The 23,779-nt window shown below is 33.0% G+C and overlaps 1 protein-coding gene and 1 non-coding gene across 2 annotated transcripts; both read left to right on the top strand.

Annotated features, from left to right (window-relative positions):
* Positions 1-5,691: 5,691 nt before the first annotated feature.
* On the top strand, positions 5,692-11,497 carry LOC143594545 (aldehyde dehydrogenase family 3 member F1-like). The gene is made up of 10 exons (XM_077073828.1): positions 5,692-6,036; positions 8,386-8,454; positions 8,544-8,640; positions 8,767-8,973; positions 9,193-9,317; positions 9,799-9,903; positions 9,997-10,169; positions 10,348-10,438; positions 10,525-10,674; positions 11,255-11,497. Exons 1-10 carry the CDS (start codon positions 5,728-5,730, stop codon positions 11,495-11,497), a joined length of 1,569 nt encoding a protein of 522 aa, XP_076929943.1. The 5' UTR covers positions 5,692-5,727.
* Positions 11,498-13,891: 2,394 nt separating this feature from the next.
* LOC143594550 (small nucleolar RNA snoR28) lies at positions 13,892-13,970 on the top strand. Its single transcript, XR_013146353.1, has one exon. It is a non-coding gene; the product is annotated as a small nucleolar RNA snoR28 (small nucleolar RNA).
* The last annotated feature ends 9,809 nt before the right edge of the window (positions 13,971-23,779 follow it).

Below are 23,779 nucleotides of genomic sequence, written 5' to 3'. Positions count from 1 at the left end.
CCACTCGAAGTGGCGAATCTTCGCGATCGCCATCGGGTGTACCTCGGTCAGGTGTACACCGTGCCTCTCCAGAACACGGTACACAAACTTCGTCAAGGGGAACCTAAGATTCCCATAGACAAAGAACGCGGCATATACCCCGATCTTGCCTCTGGGGGCATCATACACCGTCTGGTGAGGTTCAGGAAACTCAGGCTCGAAAGACTCGAGCATGAACTTCCTGACGATGTACTGATATAGATCGACAGGCAGAGCACACTGGCACTCGCCAGCAGTACTCTTGTCATCCTTGTCGGACGTGGATGACGGGTTCTCGGCGTACACCCCAGCCTCCTCGGCTGTAGCCTCAAGATCGTGAGCAGAAGACATCTTGCATGTATGAAAGAAGAGAACGATTTCAAGAGAATGCTCGACTGAAAAGGTGAGTATTCGCCGGAAATCGTTTTGAAGATGAAGAGAAAAGTGAAAGTGTGGATTACAAAGGACCCTCTCCCCCTTTATATACTCATCGCAATTAATGCGATGAATTTAATGCGGAAGTGAGAGAAATCGCAGGTGCAATGAAACTATGACACGTGGCAAAGTGCAAGCTGGCAACAGCTGTTGAAAGGACGCGTGCCATTAATTTCGCGCCCACGCGCCCGAAAAATCGCGCCCACGCGTCTGAAAAAGCGTCTGGAATGACCATGTACTGTCACGTCACCATAACTTCCTGCACGTCCTGACACAGTCAGAAGAAACCGTCGGACGACGTTTCAACAATTTGGACTGTTCTTATCCTTTCACCAACTCTTCGAATTTCAAAATTTCAAAAAGATTCAAAAGTAAGCGGGAAAATACCCCTTACCTTGGCAACCAAGTAACTGTAAGACAGGTGCGAGTACAGTGTTAAGGCAAAACCCTTCACATACTTAGCACCTGCAGGGAATTGAAGCCAAGAATACCTCGGCGACCAAGTAACTATAAGACGGGTGCGGGTACAGTGTTAAGGCAAAACCCTTCACATACTTAGCACCCGCAGGGAATTGACGCCAGGAATACCTTGGAAGTAAAGTAACCGTAAGACGAGTGCGGGTACAGTGTCAAGGCAAAACCCTTCACATACCTAGCGCTCCGCAGGGAATTGAAACCAAGAAGGATCTTCTGGGCAATGCTTGCGGAAACGGGAATAACATCCCCGCATAGCGGGAACGTCGAGAACTACATTGTTTGAAGCTTCAAGATGGAATTGGTGGTTTTAACATAATTGATCACTATGTTCAAAACTACCAAAACCTCATGGAGAATCCACACAAGTGTGACTCAACGCTCCTGACTTCCGAGGAGGTTACAGACCTACCCGCATCATACCCAAAGATCAAGCAGGAAAGTCGGGAATTTCTGCAAGTGACATAAGGACTTCCGCGGGAAGAATCCCCATGGAAAACCTTAAAACTAAACCCTTTTCAAAAACCCTTTGCTTAAGTCCAAAATTTCACCTCACTTATTAAACTCATGAGAAGAACATTGGACTGGGGGGACTTGAAGAGGTAGGTCCCAGCAGAGCCCAGTTGGACCCACAGGACTCACCTTGAAGAGACGTCTGCGCAGAAACCAACTGGATCCGCAGGACCCACCATGCTCAGAGACGTGACGTCCTTACGCGCAGTACGCAAGCTGTTCCCGCAGGAAATGCCTCCCAATGGTGAAGTACTCCGCCTGTTCCCGCAGCTGCGGATACAAGCCATCAGAGAAGGCCACCCGCGCAGCAAGGCTACACGCACAAGGCACTTAGCTCTCAATAATTCAGTAGTCACCTGAAGGAATGAGCAAAGCCGGGAACAATCCCGCACAAAGACGGGAGGGGGAATACTCCCGCCCAAATGAGCCAGTCCGTACGATACTGGAAGATCTTTTGTACTGTACCTGACGAGGTATGGGCAAAAGATCTGACCAGGGATACGACAGCCCATTGACAACAGTATGGCGAGCAGCATGCTCTTGTACTGTATGTCACTATTAGCCGCTACCTACTCACCAACTCCTGTCATACCACGTGCATAGCCTGCAGTTGGTGGAAAAGGAATAGTACACAGCAGGCCTGGTCAATGTCAGCCGCTGCCTACCCACCAACTACCAGCATGGCACGTGCGTAGGCCACAGTTGGTAGAACATGAATACTATTCAACCGGCTATACCCTCTTGGAAACCTACCTTCGGCTATAAATACCCCAAATGGTATGATCATCTCATCTTATCTTGTATCTTATATCTTATACCTGATATCTGCTCTAGCAATCTCTTAATATACACTTATATTCAAGAGCAATCTAGTCTGATTCTCACGCCGGAGGGTGGTCACAAGGAGGTACCCCCCCCTTCTCAGTGACGAGCTCACGGTGTCTGTTTTGCAGGTTATCAGAAGAACCATCTTTGCCGGGTCTAACCCCTCGTGGGAAACATCTATTTAACCCCCAGATTATCCGTAATCTGCCCAGGGGTCGATTAGTGTTTCTTCAACCATTATTCCTATTTATAAAATACATACACTTGTAAACCAGAATACTAATTAGAAACCTAATTAATCCTATTATTAATATATATAAATTCAACGTCAATTCAAATGACCCTAATTAACAACCTTCAAAATAAGTTAATAAGTCACAATGCCATGACTTATTAACTTTTTTGAAAAAGTTAAAGGTAAAATAAAGAATCCCAAACAACATTCAAAATGAAAGGGATCTCGACTCATTTTCCACCTTGGCGTCACTTTGATACGTCTCCACATGGTCGGGGTTTTGCTTTCGAGACTTGTAATAAACTAGCGGGTTAAACGAAATATCTTGGCCTTCCTCGTGTCTACCAACTACATATCCTGTTCAAACACTTTCATGGATGGCTTGAGGATTTTAGAATTATCGAGCCAGTTGTGTCACTGAAATCATGCAGTGCAACACCATTTGAGAAAAAAAGAATAAACTATCTCTAATCAGGGTACGATCTTTAGAAATAAAATTGATCAAAATATTTCCACCAGTTGAAAATTTAGAATTGATAAAATCATCCAAAATTAAATTCAATCTTTCCTCGATTGACATGGTGGTTAGAGTTTGCAAATCCAAATCAATATCAAATATCAATAGTATTATAATAAGCAAAGTAGTTATTATATCGAAACAGAAGGCAAATGGGCAACAAGTTGCGCCACTATCCTAATCAGAATTTCGTTCTCCGTCAACCACCATTGTACATTTCAAAACTTTTAACAAAATTGGCCGAACAAACCATATCATTGTCAAGGAGGTTGTTGGCGACCTATTGAGTGGGTTACCATCAAGGTGATGCGGGAAGCATCAATATTATCTTTTATTTTTGTCTTTATTTTTATTAGATCTTTTATTATTTTTATTTTTATTTCATTTCCATGTTATCTGTTTTTTCTTTAGTATAAATAGGTTGCTAGGATTTATTTAAGAGTTAGGTTTTGTTGAATATGACATTGACGAAATTGTTTTTGGAACCTATGGTTCGTTTTACTAGTTTTTAATTAACTAAAGTGTCATAGCCATTTGAATGCTTTCATTTCTGCATCACAAGGACATGCTTCACAAATAAACATTCATCTTCATCCAAATCACTTCCATCCTCATCAAACTTAGACTCATGTTGTGACTCGCTCTAGGGATAAGTTTGCTCAAAGCTCCGATTCGGTTTCCTTTTCACTCATCTTCTTTTTCAACTCAAGATCTTGAATCCGCCGACGTAGTATTTTGTTCTCTTCTTGTGTTTGAAGATCTTGGACTTGTCTCCAGCGCCTTTTAATCTTGATATCCTGTGGGTCGGGATAGACATCACCACTGCCTTAGTCAGCGGTCCTGTGAGTTGCAAGTCATTCTTTACCACGGGCACATGGGAAGCGAATAATTATTACCATGCCATTGTCGGTGGGTCTACGATCTCGAGGGTCTTAAATTCCACGCAGAACCATTTGACAACCAAGAACTCTAATATCAAATGATGCACGCGGAAGTAATAAGTTCAAGATAGTTGTTGATTCAAAGACTCAACACGGAACTTGAAGTTCATGAACAAATGCCTAAATTTTAATAGTTTTCATCTCCTTCTATTCTTTATATATAGTTGAACATTATTTCTATTTACATACAGTTGTGAACTAGAACACTAATTAAAGACTATAATTAGTTATTAGTCTTCCATTAAATTTACATGACCCTAGTTAACAACCTAAAGGACGGTGTCTCCATCCTGGGGTTGTCTCGATCTTTTTAGGGACCTAAAACGCATAATAAAAATGAGACCCTTTTCATATGAAAAAATGTTTTTATCATGTGACTTTTATCTCATATATACGTATGCATAATTATAGACCACAAATCATATCGACAAATAATTCCAAAACCTAAATTACCTATATATAATTTGTTACTTTTTAGAATTTTGGGGCTTAAAGTCGTTGATTCATTGCTTTATTTCACTCTCTGGTCCACCCTCCGCTCCATCCGTTTGCCAATTTTTAGATGCCACTTTGACTCGTTTCCATAATGTACATGCATCACGAAATTCATTTGTTGATTTGCTATGTATCAAATTAATAACGTACTACAAGTTGAGAGATGGACCCGATGCCTAGTAGCTTTCAGATTTTGTGGCATGGGTAAGTGTACTGGACTACCTATCATGGCATGGCATGGCATGCAAGCTCTTATAAAGTCATGGGGGCCCTCCCGCTATCAAGAAGAACATGCAACACTAAAAACTAGAAATAAAATTCCAGACATATTATTCCCTACGTGTAAACACGTTTATATTTATTATTGTTTATCCCATTTTTATATTTATGATAAAAATGCTCATTGAGTCATTGTTGTTATGCTCGTTACCATTATTAATTTATTATTATTATTATTATTATTATGAATTTATAATATAAGTGACTTAAATAGAACAAGCTTGAAAGTTGGCTATTATTCTTTAAAGTTGTCCTCATTCAAAATTATATATTTTTATGTGTATTTATCATGCATAAACAAAGAAGTATATAGGTAGAGTTATAAACACTAGACAAAACCTTTATAACCCTAAATAAACATAAAATCTTAGCTATGTCCGTTCCAAAAATAGATGTACATTAGTACATTAATGACGAACCTTTCGTCAAACAATTCATAAAAAGTTCTTTAATAATCGATTCATTTAAAGTGGTAGATATATACCTCCCACTTGTGATCTAGTAGTAGGAGGCTTGGATTCTCCAGTGAAGACTCAAATTCGAATCTCACTTGTGTCACTTTTGGTTGCATATTGGAAATGAAGGATTTGAGCTAGGCCTTATGCAAAGGTTGTTAGCTCGAACCCTGAGCCCACCCGGGTTTTCGTCCCACCGTGTGTTACGTCAGAGATTTCTACTCTTGTGGTAGCACAACGACTGTCAAGTGACAGTCAATGGTATGGTTTTCCGGGAGAACACCCAAGCAAAACTTTGAAGCCAGTGTGGGCCCGGTTAAGATAACATAGTCTGGCCAGAGTGGGGTATCAGGGCTCTCCAAATTTGGAGAGTGCGGTAGTATAAATACAAAAAAGTCGTCGTTATAAAAAAATATAGGTATCATCAAAATACTCACATGATATAATAATATTGGAGGTAACTACCAACAATTTTTACCAGGCATTTGATTCAAACTAAAACATTGAATTTGGTAGGTGGTGCATTTATGAAGCCTAACAATGACCCGTGTATTATCAGTATACTATAGACTAGGCCAACAAGCCTTTGGGCTATGGACGTTTATAAAACTTAAGAGAGGAAACAATACACGTACTCACACACACACAATGGCAGCAATTGTGGATGGTTTTGAAGGAGAGTTGAAGGAATTGAGGGAGGTTTTCAATAGTGGAAAGACAAGAGAACCATCATGGAGGAGGTCACAACTGCAAGGGATACTCTCTCTTTTCAAAGAGAGAGAAAGTGACATCATGGAGGCTCTCAATCAAGATTTGGGAAAGCATAACGTAGAAGCTTATAGAGATGAGGTATAACTTAATCGTCTAGCGTAACACATTTAAAACACCATTGTATATGTGTATTATGCAGTTCTGACATTTTTTTAACGTATTCCTGGTTCTAAGGGAGTTCATTTAAAAACCAAGAATACGTTGAGAATTACGAAACCGCATAACGCATTTGCACGTGATATTTTTGACTGATATATGTGTGTGTGTATATTATTATTATTATTATTATTTTGTTAATTTTATCTATTATAGATATCATATAGTTGTAACATTCAAATCAAAGGACAACATATTTTACTAGATCTAACTATTTAGCATCCTTTTTTTCTTTTTCTTTTTAACGTCTAATAATCTACAACTAAATCCATCGATCTAACCTGCTTAATGTGAGAACCCTCGATCTTCAAAAGGGAGGGAGTACCTCTTACACCACCATATATATTGTTTGTATATTTAATATTTTTCCGTAAAAGTGACATGTTTTTGTAGTAATGAATAGTAAAATACAAAAATTTGAATATTGAAGTTTTGAGTGATGAGAAGAGAGTACGTAACGTACACGAAATTTGGAGTTTTTTACAGGATTAATATCGTTTAAGAAATTCTTTTCACAACTAAGCATGGGTTTGAAAATTTTTCAAAATTAATGCAATCTCCATTAGTAATGGCAACTTGAAAAAACCCTATAGGGTTAGTCAAGGAATGTAAGGGAATGTAAGACTTAAATTATTGGGAATGTATAAGTTGCCGTTACTAACGGCAACTTCTGCTATGTTTTTGTCAAGTTGCTATTACCAATGACAACAAAGTTGTCATTAGCAATGGAAACTTCTGTCATGTTTTTTCAAGTTGCCATTACTAATGGCAACTTCTGAAAAGTTGTCGTTAGCAATGGAAACTTATGACAGGTTGCCGTTAACAATAGAAACTTCTACCAAGTTGCAATTACTAATGACAACTTCCGATATCACTTCTTTGCTTCACGTGTGTTTGTTTGGAACAATAAATAAGATGAATGTCAGTAGCTAAAGATGCATGCATGTATTTTTTAAACTTCTAATATAATACATGCATCCTTTTAATTATGTTTAGTTATTATAATATAAGTAGATTGAGGGGAGACCGTTATTTTTAAAAGGTGTTAATGAGAATTAATTTTGAAACTTGCTTTGTTTTTATTTTATTTTTTTAAGTCAAGATTATGAACAAGCATGAAAATCAGTACTTTTTCAATTAACTCGAGTAACTCAAAATTCACCTCGTTGAGCATAGTCAATAACCATGCTCACATTGCATTTAGAAAATATTAACATATTTTGTAATTTTCTTTACATGTTTGCTAGTTAAAGATAATACACTTGGTGTATTAAAATTTAAAAGTTAATTAATAAAAAAAACAACATTTATAACAAACCATAAAGCATACATTAAAACCCTAAATTCATAAGAAACCTTAAAGCATGCGTTAAAACCATAATACATATACTAAAAACATAAATTCACAATGCTCCACCGCACCTAAACCATCAGAGTCGGAGTCGCGATCTTCAACCGGAGCATTAGTCGCAGCCGCAAACGTGGAATCACGTCTAAGAAATGACCACAAGGAGATGTGTTTAAAACCGTGGTTCATAAACTCGTTTCGGTACCGAAAAGTTGCCATTAGTAATGGTAACTTGGCAGAAGTTTCCATTGTTAACGGCAACCTGTCATAAGTTTGCATTGCTAATGACAACTTTTCAGAAGTTGCCATTAGTAATGACAACTTGACAAAAACATGGCAGAAGTTTCCATCGCTAATGACAACTTTTCAGAAGTTGTCATTAGTAATGGCAACTTGACAAAAACATGGCAGAAGTTGTCATTAGTAACGGCAACTTGACAAAAACATGGCAGAAGTTGCCGTTAGTAACGGCAACTTATACATTCTCAATAATTTAAGTCTTACATTCCCTGACTAACCCTATAAGGTTTCTTCAAGTTGCCATTACTAATGGAGATTGCATTAATTTTGAAAAATTTTCAAACCCATGCTTAGTTGTGAAAAGAATTTCTAAAACGATATTAGTTCTGTAAAAAACTCCGAAATTTGCTATATAAAGAGGCTTGAAGTTATTGCCATAATAAATATGCTGAAAAAGATAATTTATGCATTTATCTTATATTTCATATTGTTTTGGTTTCTGCCTGCTTAGCAAGTGTGGCTTTTTATAGAAGCTTTTCATTAAAACGGACTAGCGAGATGCTAGAACAAAGCAAACAACCAAACAAAAGAAGTAAAGAAAAAAACAAAACCGTCAATGATAATTCAGTGTGTTTAATAAGTTAATGATTTAATAATGTTCTTTTGGATTTGAAATTTTGAAGATTGGAACAGTGATCAAATCTGCAAACTATGCACTAGGGAACTTAAAGAAATGGATGTCTAGCAAAAGGGTAAATTTCAAAAGTTTTTATAAAAATATTTTGACATGTTTTTATTTTTTAGTGGTTTTGAGGGTAAAATAGTAAATTCATGTTGACAGGCTAAATTGCCGCTAGCTTCGTTCCCCAGCTCGGCTAAGTTGGTTCCGGAGCCGCTTGGTGCTGTACTCATCATATCATCTTGGAATTTTCCATTTGGTACCTCAACTTTATGGATTTTACATAACTAACCCTTGTTCACTGTTTTGTACATGTTTGATAAGTTGTAGATTTCTGTAACGACTCTAACATGTTTTTTTTTTGTTTCAAAATTGTATACAACAGGTTTATCATTTGAACCAATAATAGGGGCAATAGCCGCAGGAAATGCAGTAATCCTAAAGCCTTCCGAGCTAGCTCCAACATGCTCCTCAGTTGTCGCTAACACTATCCGTGATTACCTTGATAACTCGGCAATTAAGGTCGTTGAAGGTGGACAACATGTCGGTGAATATCTTCTCCGACACAAATTTGACAAAATATTCTTCACAGGTCCAAACTTTTCTTTGGTTTTTGTTATGCAGCATGTCTTGATTTATTCTTATTAATATTACCATATAGTTTTCTAGTTTGAATAATACATCTCATTTTTGGTGTCACACATGCTCATATGATGCAATATAATAATAGTATTATATTGTATAATACATTTCTGCAATGTATACCTTAGAGAAATACAAGACTCATAATTTGAAATATGGTTTTCGATAGGCTGTCCAAGAGTGGGCGAAATTGTTATGACAGCCGCTGCTAAATTTCTAACTCCAGTGACTCTAGAGTTGGGTGGAAAATGTCCTGCTGTGGTTGATTTCATCTCTAGTTCTTGGGACAAAAAGGTAATTCAAGCTTGGCATTACTATTTATTTATGTATGGGTTGAGTGGTTGACTCTGCAAAAAAATTTGCATACGAGTTCATTTGAATCAACTCAAATTATACAAGTCCATTTGTGTCATCTCAAATGATACACTAATTTGTCACAATGGGTCTCTTGTATAAATCGTGTTGCCTTAAATATGTCCAAGTGAGCCAATACCACCACGACCTAGTACTAGTCACACCGCATCAACATTGCCACTAGCCATCGTTAAAATAAATATAGTCGATGCACCAATTTTGATACTTTTTTTTCTCTTAAGGTCTATTTTAACCGGAGCCTATTTTGGTTAGAACTTGTTTTGACTTGAACGGCGCTCTGAACCCATTATAAGACCCTTTCTGGCTTTTTTGCTAGACTTAATAAGATCAACATTTAAAATACACCTCAATAATATAAACATGTCTATATGTCCAATTTCATGTTTGTTTCTCGTAGCAGATCGCGATTAAAAGAGTTATTTGGGGAAAATATGGAGTGTGTGGAGGACAAGCTTGTGTCGGAATTGATTACATTCTCACACAGAAGAAATTCGCACCTACTTTGGTAATAAACAAACCTTAAATTTCATATCCATATCAATTTACTTATTTACATAACATTAATCACCAGAAACAATTAACAGTTTAAACACTTTAGGTTGCATTATTGCAAAAATACATCAAGAAATCATTTGGAGACAATCCAATGGAATCTCATAGCATGACTAGGATAATAAACAAGAAACACTTTACAAGACTGAAAGCGCTTTTAGAGGAACCTGGTGTCAAATCTTCAATCGTTTATGGTGGTAAATCAGATGAAGAAAACTTGTAAGTAAAGCTTATGTTAATTAATACAACAATATAAATTTAAATCCTGCAAGGGTGCAGGTATAGGTGGTTTTTATAATTATACGAGTATTTAGAAGTATGCTAGTTTGCGGTTTAAAATTAAAAAAAAAAATCAAATATGGAGGGCCGGGAATTAATGAATCTTGAGCCCTTGTAGATTTATTGAGCCGACAATATTGGTTGATCCTCCACTTGATTCTTCGATCATGACCGAAGAAATCTTTGGGCCGTTGCTTCCAATTATCACCGTAAGAAAACTATCACCCTCTACCATTGTACTACATAATATATCAATGGTAACAAATGGTCAACCCTGTTTGACTTTTGCATGCAGTTGGAAAGAATTGAAGATAGCGTTGAGTTTATAAGGGCAAGGCCAAAACCACTTGCTATTTATGGCTTCACATCCAATGAAAAACTCCAGAAAAAGATGATTTCGGAAACTTCATCAGGAAGCATTACATTCAATGATTCCATAGTTCAGGTAATTATTCAAAAACTTATATATTAATCAATCTTTTAATTTTAAACAAGGGTATTCATAAAATGTTGAACTAGACCGCCCAAAGAGAAGCAAATCAGCCGGCTTGAGATTGTTATATGGTTATGGTTATGGTCCGGTTTTGACAGTGTAACGTTCCAGCCTAGGGTTTTGAACTAGTTACCGGTCGTTTAACTTTTTTATATTTATATTTATATTTGTATTCATATATTTGTTCTATAAATGCGTAGTTATGCATATTAATTATACGTACTGATAATCACTTTAATCATTTTAATATAAAAAAACAAGAGTAAACTGTCATTTTCGTCTGGTTTGGTCACTTTCGGCACTTTCATAAAAAAAGCTTTCCTTTTCCGCCATTATGGTTTCTAAAACTTGCATAATGACAGTTTACTCAGAAAACAATTTTTAAACCAGTTGGTTGGTTTGGTTTATCGTTTTTTGAAACTTAAGCTATCGGTTCGGCCCACAATATTTTTCATGGACCATGAGCCTCTTATTAATTAGTATATGTGACTGTTTAACAACGGGTTATGTTTTTTTATGAAAAACATTACAGTATGCAGTTGATACATTACCATTTGGAGGAGTCGGTGGAAGCGGATTTGGAAGGTACCACGGAAAATACTCGTTCGAAAATTTCAGTCATGAGAAGGCAGTGATGACGAGGGGATATCTTATTGATTTTGGGTTCAGATATCCTCCCTGGAATAACAAGAAATTACAGCTACTTAAATCTGGTTTACGATATGATTACGTTACACTTGTTTTCGTTAAGTTAGGCTTAAAAAGTAAAGCTTGATTGATTACATTTAAATACCTTCAACATGTTTTAATAAATAACAACTGTTTGAATGCTTTTGTTAATGTGTGTTATTATGTGCGCGCAAGTGTGCAACTGTTTGACGTTATAACCAAGGATGTAAAATTAAATTTGTAGGCAATAAGTATATGTGTTGTTTATACAGATTTAAATTGTAATGTGAAAATATACACCTTTTATACATTACCTATCCTAAACCATAAAATATATGTCAATACATAAAATTTTTAAATCTTTATGCATATCTTATAGGTGGAAAAATATTATTGTAGACATTAACACTTTTAAATAAATAAAAAATATGTAAAAATTAATATATAATTATATCTCAAAAACACATAAAAATAATCAAATGTAATTTGACTTGCATATATTTACTATTTAATTGAGAGCAAAAGGTACATCATAAGATTTTTAAAGTTTTTTAAAATAAAAGATATTAAAAAATAAATATATTTTATTTAAATAATTCCTGTTTTTTAAAATATTATTATAAAAAATGAAAGAGTTGTAATTATAAGAGAGAAAGTACAAAAAAAGAATAATAATAAAAAAAACATGAGTGTTTTTTATCTATAAGATAGTATATATATGGAATATAGAATGCTGTAATGTAGAATAGAGTAAAAATAATTTCACACTAAAGGGTATGCCTTATGGAGCATCATGTGTGATGCCTACGTGGCTTGCATGAGCTCATTGGAACACTACGCCCCTGTCATCATCTCCCTAGTCACATAGTGCAAATTGTCATGGTCACACAGGTTATTTGCCTTTTAACTAATTAGTTTTTTTTTCTGTTTTATTTTTTTTTTTAATTTTCTAATATAAAAGAATAGAATGGTGGCAAATGATGAAGAATTAGGTATAACATTGATGTGTTAAATGACGGAAAATAAGAACAGTGGCCCGTAATGCAATATGCATGCATAGTGTTAGAGCACGACAAAGGAGAGAAGAGTTAATATGACAATTGACAAGGAAAGGGCTGTATAGTAGCCAACACCCCACGTTGTCATTTACGTACGTAGATGTGCCCAACAATCAACATCCTCACATTCCATGCATAATTGACTTTACGTCGGTCGGTTCTTTCTCTTTCATGTAATTCCTTATTCTATCTTGGTTAATTAGTAGCCTATAAAAGGCTATTATGTCTATGAAATATGAACAAATGAAAACAAGAAATAGGGGCTGCAAACATACTGAATGAACAAAAACAAAGCGTTGTTTGTATTTGTTCATTAAGAAAATGAAGATGTTCATGAACAGTTTACGAACACTTAGTGAGCAAGATTTGTTGCTTGTGTTCGTTTATTAAGGAAATGAACATGTACGTGAACTGTTCACGGGTATTTATCGAACACAAACAAATGTTCACGAACATAAAAGAACACAAATGAATACAAGCGATCATATTTCATTTTACTACTTTAGAACAGAATCTCCATTTTTAATCACAAGCATTACGCAGAATCCACCAAAATAAATATATACTTAACATAGTTATCCGAACTTGACATAACTAGGGTTCCATACTTTTTAAGATTAAAACCAATAAAATAAAAATTTATAATATAAAAACCTTTAAATGAACAAACATTGAACACAAACTAACATAAATGAACACCGAAGGTTCACGAAATCAACAAACATGGCCTTTATTTATGTTTGTTTGTTTAACTAAACGAACAAAGTTTCTTATTTGTGCTCGTTAATTTATTAAAAAACACAAACTTTCTGTTGAATGGTTCACCAACTATTCGTTGAACGTTCGGGTTTGTTTGCAGCTCTAATTAGAAATATTTTTTGTTCTTGTCTTTTTTCTTTGAGCTAGACTTGTTATTTCTAATTGGATGATGGAAAGAAAGGGAAGGTTGTACTTCATGAATGGATTTATTTTAGATTTAATTATACAGATGAACTAACGACCACATTAATAGACCGTAACGTTATGGATTTAACAAAGAAAGGGAACGTTGTACTTCATAATCATGGATGATGTACAAACTAACGTGGGTATATTTATTTCGGATATAATTATTTAGATATCAAAGGGACATAGTAATATCAAGTTGGGCAAAAAAATTTTGTCACCTTTTATGTAGTTGAGGGGATTGAAATTGCGTATAACTAACCAAATGCTTAAGTAATAGAACAATAATATTTAAAATCAAAAGAGAGAATTATAATTCATAAACCTCGAAAGACTTCTTTGTATAAAACATTTGATGTTCTAGATAAGTTGTAATGATCGAGTTCAAGTGTGACGATTGTTAATACGGACATTGAGAACAATTCCAGAAGAGAATTGGATTTGCAGATGTTGTCATGTATATATGACTCCAAATGAATTTGCGAAGGCTGAAAACAAATTAAGGCCATTATGTGTTTCTATGTGAATATGAATAGGAGTATGATATAAAATGGCATAAAGCGAATTTCTGAGATTGATGACAATGAAGCTATGCATGATGAAGATTAGTTGTTGGGTTCAGAATCTGACTTAGACGATGACATGGAATTAACATGCCAACACTTGGTTCAATTCATGCTGATGAAGTGGCTGCAGTAATTAAGCATTCTAATTATCTCATCCATGGTGTCTTTGAGAATTCGCATGCCCCGACAGAGCCAGACAAAATATGGCCTTTAAATCTTAACGTACTAAATAATGTAAAAACATTTTCATACGCCAATGAAAAGTTATGGCAATAAACATAACAATTAGCAAAATCATGGTATTAGAATTAAGTTTATGACATACTGAATAGGCTAACAGCTAGCCGATGATTTATGAAGCTATCCTATCATTATTGATAGCAAATAGGTGAATCAACTATTCGCAGCTTATGCTTCTAATATTTCGTTCTCGATAGCTATCATCACCAACCCGCTAAGTCTTTCTTGGGGCATTGCGGATCTTAAATAAGATCTCAATAACTATAATTTCGAAAACCTTCTTTCTGCAGATGCTACCGTGGCTGCTGAGTTCGAAGTCGACTTTGTTGCTATCCCGTCTATTCGTTTATTTTTATTTATTTATTAACTTTTATTGATTAGTTAAATAATGGGCCTTTTTCAATTTTCGATGGGCCTATAAGTCTTTGGGTAATCTACAAAATGTGGGTCTAAAAGGTGTTGTGAGTATTATAAAAATAGTAGAATTATAATTGTCCGGATATTCTGTGTATAACATCGGAAATTTTTAAAATTTTTTGTGCCATCGAAAAAAGCATGCCCCGGCTGGACACCCACATGCACACTCTTAGAGCCGACCATGATATTCTCACCCTTCTTTTAACGATGATTTTAAATGAAATTGGGTACCAGTTTTATTATGTTTTTTGTTAACTTTGTACGAGTTTTCATCATTTAGAATGCTTTTTTTTTTAATCTAGCCGATTGGAGTCATCATTCAAGTGGGAGCCTAAAGTCTTATCTTGAGTTACTCCCTCTAAAAATGTCCTTGTTGATCGAGGACATGTCTGATTCGCTCAGATTTCATGTTGTTTGGTTTGATAAAATCAAGCATCTGAATGGAATCATTTACCACTTATTCGGACAGACTTAAAATTAAGCTGAATGATTCAGCGGACAATCTTACCCTGCTGGTGCTTCTTAGTTCTTACTCCACTCAACCAACTTCTTATGCTTCATCAACGTCCATCTAAAGCCGACTAGGTCGCGCCGCCGCTGGAAGAAGAACCTGCCGGCGCCGTGGCGCCACTGTTCACAAACGTCGCCGGCGTTGTCCAACGCCGTCGAGACCCAGCTAACTTAGAGGAGAAATTGCTACAACCAACCAAGTATATTGGGTTCCGTCTACAGTTTTCTTGGGCCACCGAAGTTAGATCGGATGAGGAAGGGTTAGGGATTTTGGTATGATAAAAGAGAAACAAGCTGGTTTGTTTATTATTTCTTGGACTTGTTTCTAAAGTAAATAGAAGGAAATAGAGTTGTGAAGTGCACTGTTGACATTTTGAGTTTAAGTTAGCTTTTACAATTTAAGAAGAAAGTATTCCTTCAAGAATAAAGAAACTTTTTCAATTGTTGGTTTCATATTATGCAATATCTATTTTGTTGTTTGTAATCATGTTTAATTTGGTTCAACATATTCGGTAATCGGTAGATTGTTTATTTGTTTGCTAATAACTCAGAGGGGTAAAATAGTCATTATCTACAGTCATTCAGAGGCTCAACCAAACAGCACTTGTTGGTTCAGCACTTAATAGTTCAGAGTCTCTTAGTTATTCAGACCTCTTGTTGGTTCAGATTGGAAACAAGTCTGAATGAAATAGAGACATAATTACCCACGCACACCACCTTTAGCTCCTTCTCCTCCTTCTCTTCTGGCGACTCAGGCACAACACCATTATTCTCGCTCGATCTCAGCCCGATCCCAAGCACAAACATGTATGATTTTTATTCACTACTCGATTTCTGCTCTTATCTTTCCCATCTGTCGTCGATTTCTGTTACATGACCTCTATGGTTCGAACGGCTAGGCCTAGAAGCTAGGGTTTATGGTTTGAACGGCCAATTGATGCTCAGTTTATGCTGATTGATATTCTATTTGGTTGAATCTTACTTTTATTTTGACAATTTGGTTCGAATGGCTAACTTTTGCTCAATTAATGCTTTTACCATCATAGTTTGTGTTTGTCACATATCTATTAATTTAGGGGTGTTCTCGATCCGGTTTTTAGGTTAAACCGTGAACCAAACCGTTAGTGACGGTTTTTTAGTATTGAAAACCGTTACCGAACTGTTGAAACCTAAAACCAAACCAAACCAAACGGTTTGGTTTCACGGTTTAGACTTCAGGGTTTGTTTCATAAAGAATGGTATCCTGGATCAATTTCTTTTCTAGATAATAATTGTTATTAGACTCGAAAGGTAAAAAACAAACAGAAACTCTGTAAATTTGATGAGGAACTGTTATGCATATAAACACCCATATGTAGACATGCAAGCATACTTGGTTTAGCTAAATTCAATGTTTATCTGCTTATGCATTTTATCACATAAATTTTTCACTCCCAATAAAATTAGACCAGATAGTATATTTGAGTGTTAATTGCTCACTGCCAACAACCATTCTTTCTATGCGTACAAAGCATATGATTGTGGAGATTATTATTAAGTTATATTTCAACTATCAGGTTACTTGGCCTGGTATTATAAGTATTGAGCTAATAAAAAATTTCTTAAAAATTATAACATTTAAGTGCTACGGTTTGGTCCAGTTTTATACGGCCGGTTGTTTAAATAAACAACAAACCAATCTGTTCGTTACGGTTTGAAAACTTTCAAACCGACCGACCAAAGTTTAAATAATAAAACCGACTGTGAAACCAAACCGATGACCGGTTTGGGCGGTGTCACAGTTTTAAACCGAACCATGAACACCCCTATTTATTATGATAGTGGTGGAATGATTTTGTTTTTCCAACACAAGGAACGTGGAAGCTTCCCATGTTTGTTTTGTTCAAAAATCTTAGGTACTTCCCTTTTTAATGCTGTATTATTCTTGCTTAACGATTGATATTATGATTAAAGTTTTCATATGGTCATATGTAATGGTTGTGTAGCCCTATAGACGTGATATTAGCCGCTGAATTGGTTAAATCAGGATCTATTACATATGTTTGGTCGAGTGTTTGCTTTGCTGTCCAAATGGCATGTTTAATGTGTTCATTTGAAGCTATAAATGTTCGTTTAATACGCTAATTTTGCTGCACTGGTTTGCTGTTGCAACTACATGTTTATTAGGTTGTTTTGCTGTTAAATATATCAATTTAATGTGTTATGTTGCTGCAGTAGTTTGCTGTCCACATGGTAAGTGTAGTGCGTTAATTTTAAGCCGTGAATGTTGATTTATTAAGCTAAATCTACTGTTGTAGTTTGCTGTCCGAACGGCGTGTTTATCATGATTGTTTTCAAGTCTTTTAAACTCATTCTCTTGTACTTTTATGTATAGCTTGTACTTTACATTATTTTTATTGTCTTTTTACCTTCTAGTTCTGATCCCCTAGGTTGTTGGTTGTTTACCTTCGTTGTGATATTTGTTTTTTAGAAATAGCCCAAAAAGAAATGACCCATAAAGAAATGGCACAAAAAAAGAGTAGGATCTGTTGGAGTCACGAGGCTATTGACAAAACGTGGTGGAGAAAGTGATGGCCAGTTCGTTCATGACATAGAATGGGGTTCACAAGGCATTGAGTATATGACTAGTCACTTTGCGTGACGAGATAGCTACTCAACTAATTTCAAATTAACAAAATTAATTTTGTATGCGAAGTATTAACTTCTATTTGGATTTTAGTATGTTTCCATGGATTTTGAAGTAATAGTGTAATTTGGATTTTCTATGATGTTTTGTATTTTCTTTTTATACTTATTTATCATTCGGAGTTCTAAATAAACAAGTACATTTCTTTCAGCATAAAATAGTTCAGAGGGTAAGATAGTCATTTTGTACAGTTATTCAGATGTTCAACCAAATAGACTTTATCTTGTTCAGATCTTACTGGTTCAGACCTCTTTATGATTCGGCATTTAATGATTCAGCAATTGCCAAACAGCCCCTAAGTCGAGCTCTAAGCTTGCTGTGATATCCAAGGCCACCATATAACATATTGAGGTTTATAATACTTTATTTTATTCATTTGTTACACCTACATATATTGGGTACAATTCAACAAGTTTGCGTTTATTTTTTTAGTTGTTGAACCTGAATCATCTGAACAGTTCTATTCATATGGATTACTCTTTACAAGCATTCAGTTGCCAGTTGCAATTTATATCAATATTCTTTTTAATGTGGTTAGAGTTAAAATATTTTCCCCTTATGGGTCGTAGCAAGTTTAAACATTCGGTTGCAATTTATACCAATATTCCTTTGTTTGAAATTTATTTATGATGAAGGATGGATATTCTATTTAATGAAACTTTTAATACGATGGATTAAAAAATAAACTATTGAGTAGAGTTTCATTTCTTGAATTTTGTTATAGTTTTGTCTCAAATTAAGTAAGACCATTCACACGTCCATGTTTCTTGTATAAATTAACAAAAGATATAGGCTAGAAGTACCTTCCTCTTCTACTTATCATCTACTTATCATACTTCATTTCCTTTAAGAATTTCTTATGATCACATATTACTCCCTTGTAACATTTTATGGTCTCCCTTTAAAATATTAGGGTCAGGTTATTTTACAAATGTAAACAAAAATGAGAAGTATAATAAGGATTTATAAGCACACAAAAAAACCCTCAAGAAAAAATAATAATAATAAATAATATCTCAAAATTTAATAAAAAACGAATAAAGTAAAAACACAAAAATGTTTCCACCGTCTTCCTCTTTAAAAAAAAAAGACACCATGTTGAGGGGAAATGATCATTGTGTCTTTTTGTTTATAATTGTATTTTGTATTTATTTCGTCATCGATTGTGTTTTTTAACTTGACAATTGACATTATGTCTTTTTTTTCTTAATATTATGTTATATTACTCAATATTGTGTTATATTTTGCGAGCTATTGTGTCTTTTTTGTTATAATTATGTCTTTTGTTCATTTTTGTCATTGTGTCTTTGATCTTGGCATTGTGTCTTTTTGACGTTTTTTTAACGAGAATGACGGAGGAAACATTTAAGTTTTTATTTTTTATTTTTTGTTTTTTCTTTATATTTTGAGTTATGAGTTTTTTATTATTTTTTTTTGAACTTTTTTGTTGAAGGGTTCTTTGTGTGGCCATAAATCATTCTCAAACTTCTTATTTTTGTCTTATTTTGTATTTTAATCTTTCCCTAAAATATTAAATTAAAAACTATAAAGTTTTTTTATTTCTCTTGTGTTTTTGTCATTTCCTTTAAGAATTTTATTTGATATGGTACTCTCTTGTAACATTTTTTTTTTTGCATTTCATGGTCTCACATTAAAATAACTATAAAGTGTTTTTTATTTTTTACTTATTTTTCTTTCTTTTTTAGTGTATTATCCTTAATCATAATAATAATATTTATTATTATCAGTGTCGATGCATTATTATATTTGTAAAATAGTATGTGTGTATGTATGCATGTTGATACTATTAAAATTTAAAAAAAAAAGATATTATAATATTTACAACATTAATGCTAATAAAATCTATACTATATAATAAATAAAAGTTTTTCAATGCCACATGACATCACACAAGATGATTCTTACAAAATTTTCCCACCTCTCTTTCTTATTAAATACATTTCTCTTTCTTATTAATAGTTTTATATTTAACCTTTTTTTCTTTTTAATATATTATTTTCTCTTTTTACTAATTATTTTTTATTTAAAAATTTTAATACCAACATAAATATATTATTTAGTTTTATATAAATATATTATATTAATTATAAATATTAAGCTTTTATAAGTAACAATTTTTACGTTGATCTAGATAAAATAATTAATTTCAAATTTCAACGAACTTTTTTTTCACTTTATGTTTGTTTTGAAATGAAGATAGCTAAGGTCAATCAATATAGATGGTTGATTTGTTTTTAAGACAACCTGATTTAACACATTATAAGTTACGTGTTTCATTATCTAAAGTTAAAAGCAAAAAAAGTGAAACCACTAATTTTGTTATGGAAGTTAAATTACAAATTTTGTATACAAAAAAATATTTAGAGATTTACGAATTTTCAACAACTTTTTATTTTCGTATTATGTAATGTGTAATTTATTCAACCATATATTATATTTTTTGAACATATTTTTTGTATTTCACATTGTGTTATTATTTAAATAAATTTATTTATTATAATCTGTGTTCTGCATGGTTTCTTAATGCTATATGTCGTCACACATGAGTGATAATTATAAAAATTTCCCACCTTTTTCTCATATTAAATATATATTTATTTTTCTTATTAATAGTTTTATATTTTATTCTTTTTTCTTTTTTATCTATTATTTTCTTTTTTAATAATTATTTTCTGGCTTAAAAAATTTAACACAAACATTAATATATTATTTTGTTTTATACATATATAATATTAGTTATTAATATTAAGCTTTTATAAGATCGAATTTCAAATTTAGATGAAATAATTGATTTCAAATTTCAAAGAAGGAAATTTTCACTTTATGTTTGTATTGAAATAGAGATTAATAAAAGTTAAGACCAATCGCTTTAGATTGTTTTTAGACAACCTGTTTTAACAAATGGTTAGTTATATATATGTTCAATTACTTAGAGTTGAAACCAAAAACAAAGTGAAACTATTAATTTTAATATGATAGATAAATTTACAAATATTATATGCAAAGAAATATTTAAAGATTTACGAATTTTCAACTTTCGTTTTCATATTGTGTATTGTGTAATTTATTCTATCATTATTATATATTTATATATGTAACATATTTTTTATATTTCACATTGTGTTATTATTTAAATAAATTTATTTATTTTAACCCGCGTTCCACACGGGTACCTAACCTAGTAAATTAATAATAATAGCAAATTGTTTTTAATTTGATATATAGTGGAGACTATTAAGTGAAAAAAATACTGTCGAAAAATGTTGTAAGTGCTAATATGTACGTAAATAATGTTAGGAGCCAATGGTAATTTATTTAATAAGTTCAGGGGATGTACATTTAGTAAAAATAGTGTGGAGGGGGGGTAAGCTTAGTAACACCCTTAATAAAAAGCTTGTACGCCTTGGGTAAAGAAGAGAAGTCATGGAACTAAAAACATGATCATCAAAAAGAAACCTTCATATATTTCTTTTTCGATAAATATTATCGGAGAAGAATACTCTTTAAACTTTATCTTCATATTTTCAGTTCTAACACACTAAACTATCCGGTGTAATCTCAGGTGCATGATCTTCCTCGATAGTACATACTGCTTCGGTTGTTATACGTTAAGAAACAGACGAATTCTTTAATAAATACCTGAAATTTGTTTTAGGGACTCGTGTTTAACACGAATCCTCAGCATAAATGTCAACTTTTCGTTTGTTTTTTGCTGAAGTCAAGAAGCTTAGTTGAAAACCAAATGTGATGAAGACAAAAGACGAAGATACTAAATGTAGACCTGGTAAATTGCCCACTAAAGAGTCACCGAATATGAAAATTTGTATTTTTATATTCATTTTATTCAAATTTGTAAACGGTGTTGTAACAAACGGTTTTCCATTACTAACGAGAGTATCGTTGGCGTTTAATTATTTTATTTTATTTTATTTTTTAATATAAAGTAACACATGTCCTACACTTTTTAATCTAATTTTTTATACAAGCTACACAAAATGTACAAGTCATGGACGTTTCGAATTATTAAAAAAACAGTTCAACTAAAGTATTCTAATACAATCAAGTACAAAACTATGTATTGTTAGTAATGCCATAATTATTATAATTTAACTGAATGCAAATAATTATTAAAGTTTAGCTAACCTTCAACATTATTTGATACTTCAGTTAAAATTTTATCAAAAACAAGTTTATATATATATATATATATATATATATATATATATATATAATATGGGAGAGAAAAAGTTATATTTATGTTTACATTTTTTATTAACTTTAATTGTGAACCATAATATTCAAACTTTAATTAAATCATGTGATTGAGAATGAGTTTTTTGAGTTTTCACAACTCAAGTGGGTTTTTATTTAAACCTAACCCTATATCTATATCTATAATATTTATAAACGAAACCCTTAAAATCCTACGTGTCGCGATGTGGTCGCTTCCCCTTTTATGGAAGCCACTAGATTGCTTGATATTCAAATGGAGGTCTCTCATTGATTTAACCCAAATTCATGGGTATGGGTCTTACCAAAACCAGATAGCTCTTAAACGGGTTATAATATCTCATTAAATTAAAAACTAATCTTACCAATTATTTGATATGAAAATCATATAAAATAGGAATATACTAAAATTTAATATCAAATTTAAAAAAAAAGATATTATTTTATAATTAATAAACAATTTTATAGTAAAAAACATAAGTGGGTCATGCGTCACCAAATCCATATAGCTTTTAAACGGTTTATAACATATCATTTATTTATGAAACCCTTTCATCATCAAACCCTAAGTATATTATTAACTTTCTTACAATAAAAAAAATTAAATTCCAAAAAATAAATATTAAAAAATGAAAAATGTAAAACAACCATTCTCTCAAGCCATCAGATTGCTTTATTTATAAATGAAGGCTTCTCGCGCATTTGACCCGAATTCACGGGTAAAGGTTTCACCAAACTCAGATAGCTCTTAAACGGGTAATAACATCTCATTATATTAAAAATTAATCTCATCAAATATTTGATATGAAAATCCTATAAAATAGGGATATACCAAAAATTAATATCCTATTTTATTTAAAAAAAGATATTATTTATAATTAAGAACCAATTTTATAATAAAGAAAATAAACGGGTAATGGGCATTACCAAACCCAGATAGCTTTTAAATCATATTATAATATATCATTTATTTGTGGAACCATTTTATCATCAAACCTCAAGTAGAATAATTATTAACTTTCTTACAATAAATAAAATTAAAATCCAAACATATATATATATATATATATATATATATTAAAAACGAATAATGTAGAACAACCCCCGTGATACGAGGGATAAAATCTAGTGTGTGTGTATATATATACATATATATGGGAGATTTCAAATGAGAACCCCTTTGATTTTTAAGAACTCGAAAGAACTCAGTGTAACGATATTTTTTTCGAATTTTTTTACACATGCGTAATATATGTAGGTTACATATACGTAAAAAAATTACATAATTTTTTATGCACCGAGTCGACTTTTTACACATGTGTAACGGACGTAAAAGCTAGTGTAACCACTTACATCTTTATATATATATATATATATAGGGGAGATTTCAAATAAGAACCCCATTTGAGTTTTAAGAACTCGAAAGAACTCAGTGTAATGATTTTTTTTTTGAATTTTTTGTATACATTCGTAATATATGTAGGTTGCATATACGTAAAAAAGTTACAGAATTTTTTACGCACCGGGTCGTCTTGTTTACACATGTATAACGGACGTAAAAGTTAGTGTAATAACTTAAATCCTTATTCTCTCTCCTACTTAGATTTTTTGGTCAGATTTAATCTCAACCATATATTCAATCAATTTAATTAAATGTGTGGCCAAGAATTGAGTTCTTAAGTTCTTAAAACTCAATATGGTTCTCAAAATATCCC

Source organism: Bidens hawaiensis, unplaced genomic scaffold, assembly GCF_021521415.1.
Source record: "Bidens hawaiensis isolate Kalapana, Puna unplaced genomic scaffold, B.hawaiensis_p1.1 tig00043830_1, whole genome shotgun sequence".
In the NCBI taxonomy this organism is placed as follows: domain Eukaryota; kingdom Viridiplantae; phylum Streptophyta; class Magnoliopsida; order Asterales; family Asteraceae; genus Bidens; species Bidens hawaiensis.
The sequence above is the reverse complement of the archived record's forward strand: the minus strand, read 5'-3'. Positions and strand labels throughout refer to the sequence as shown.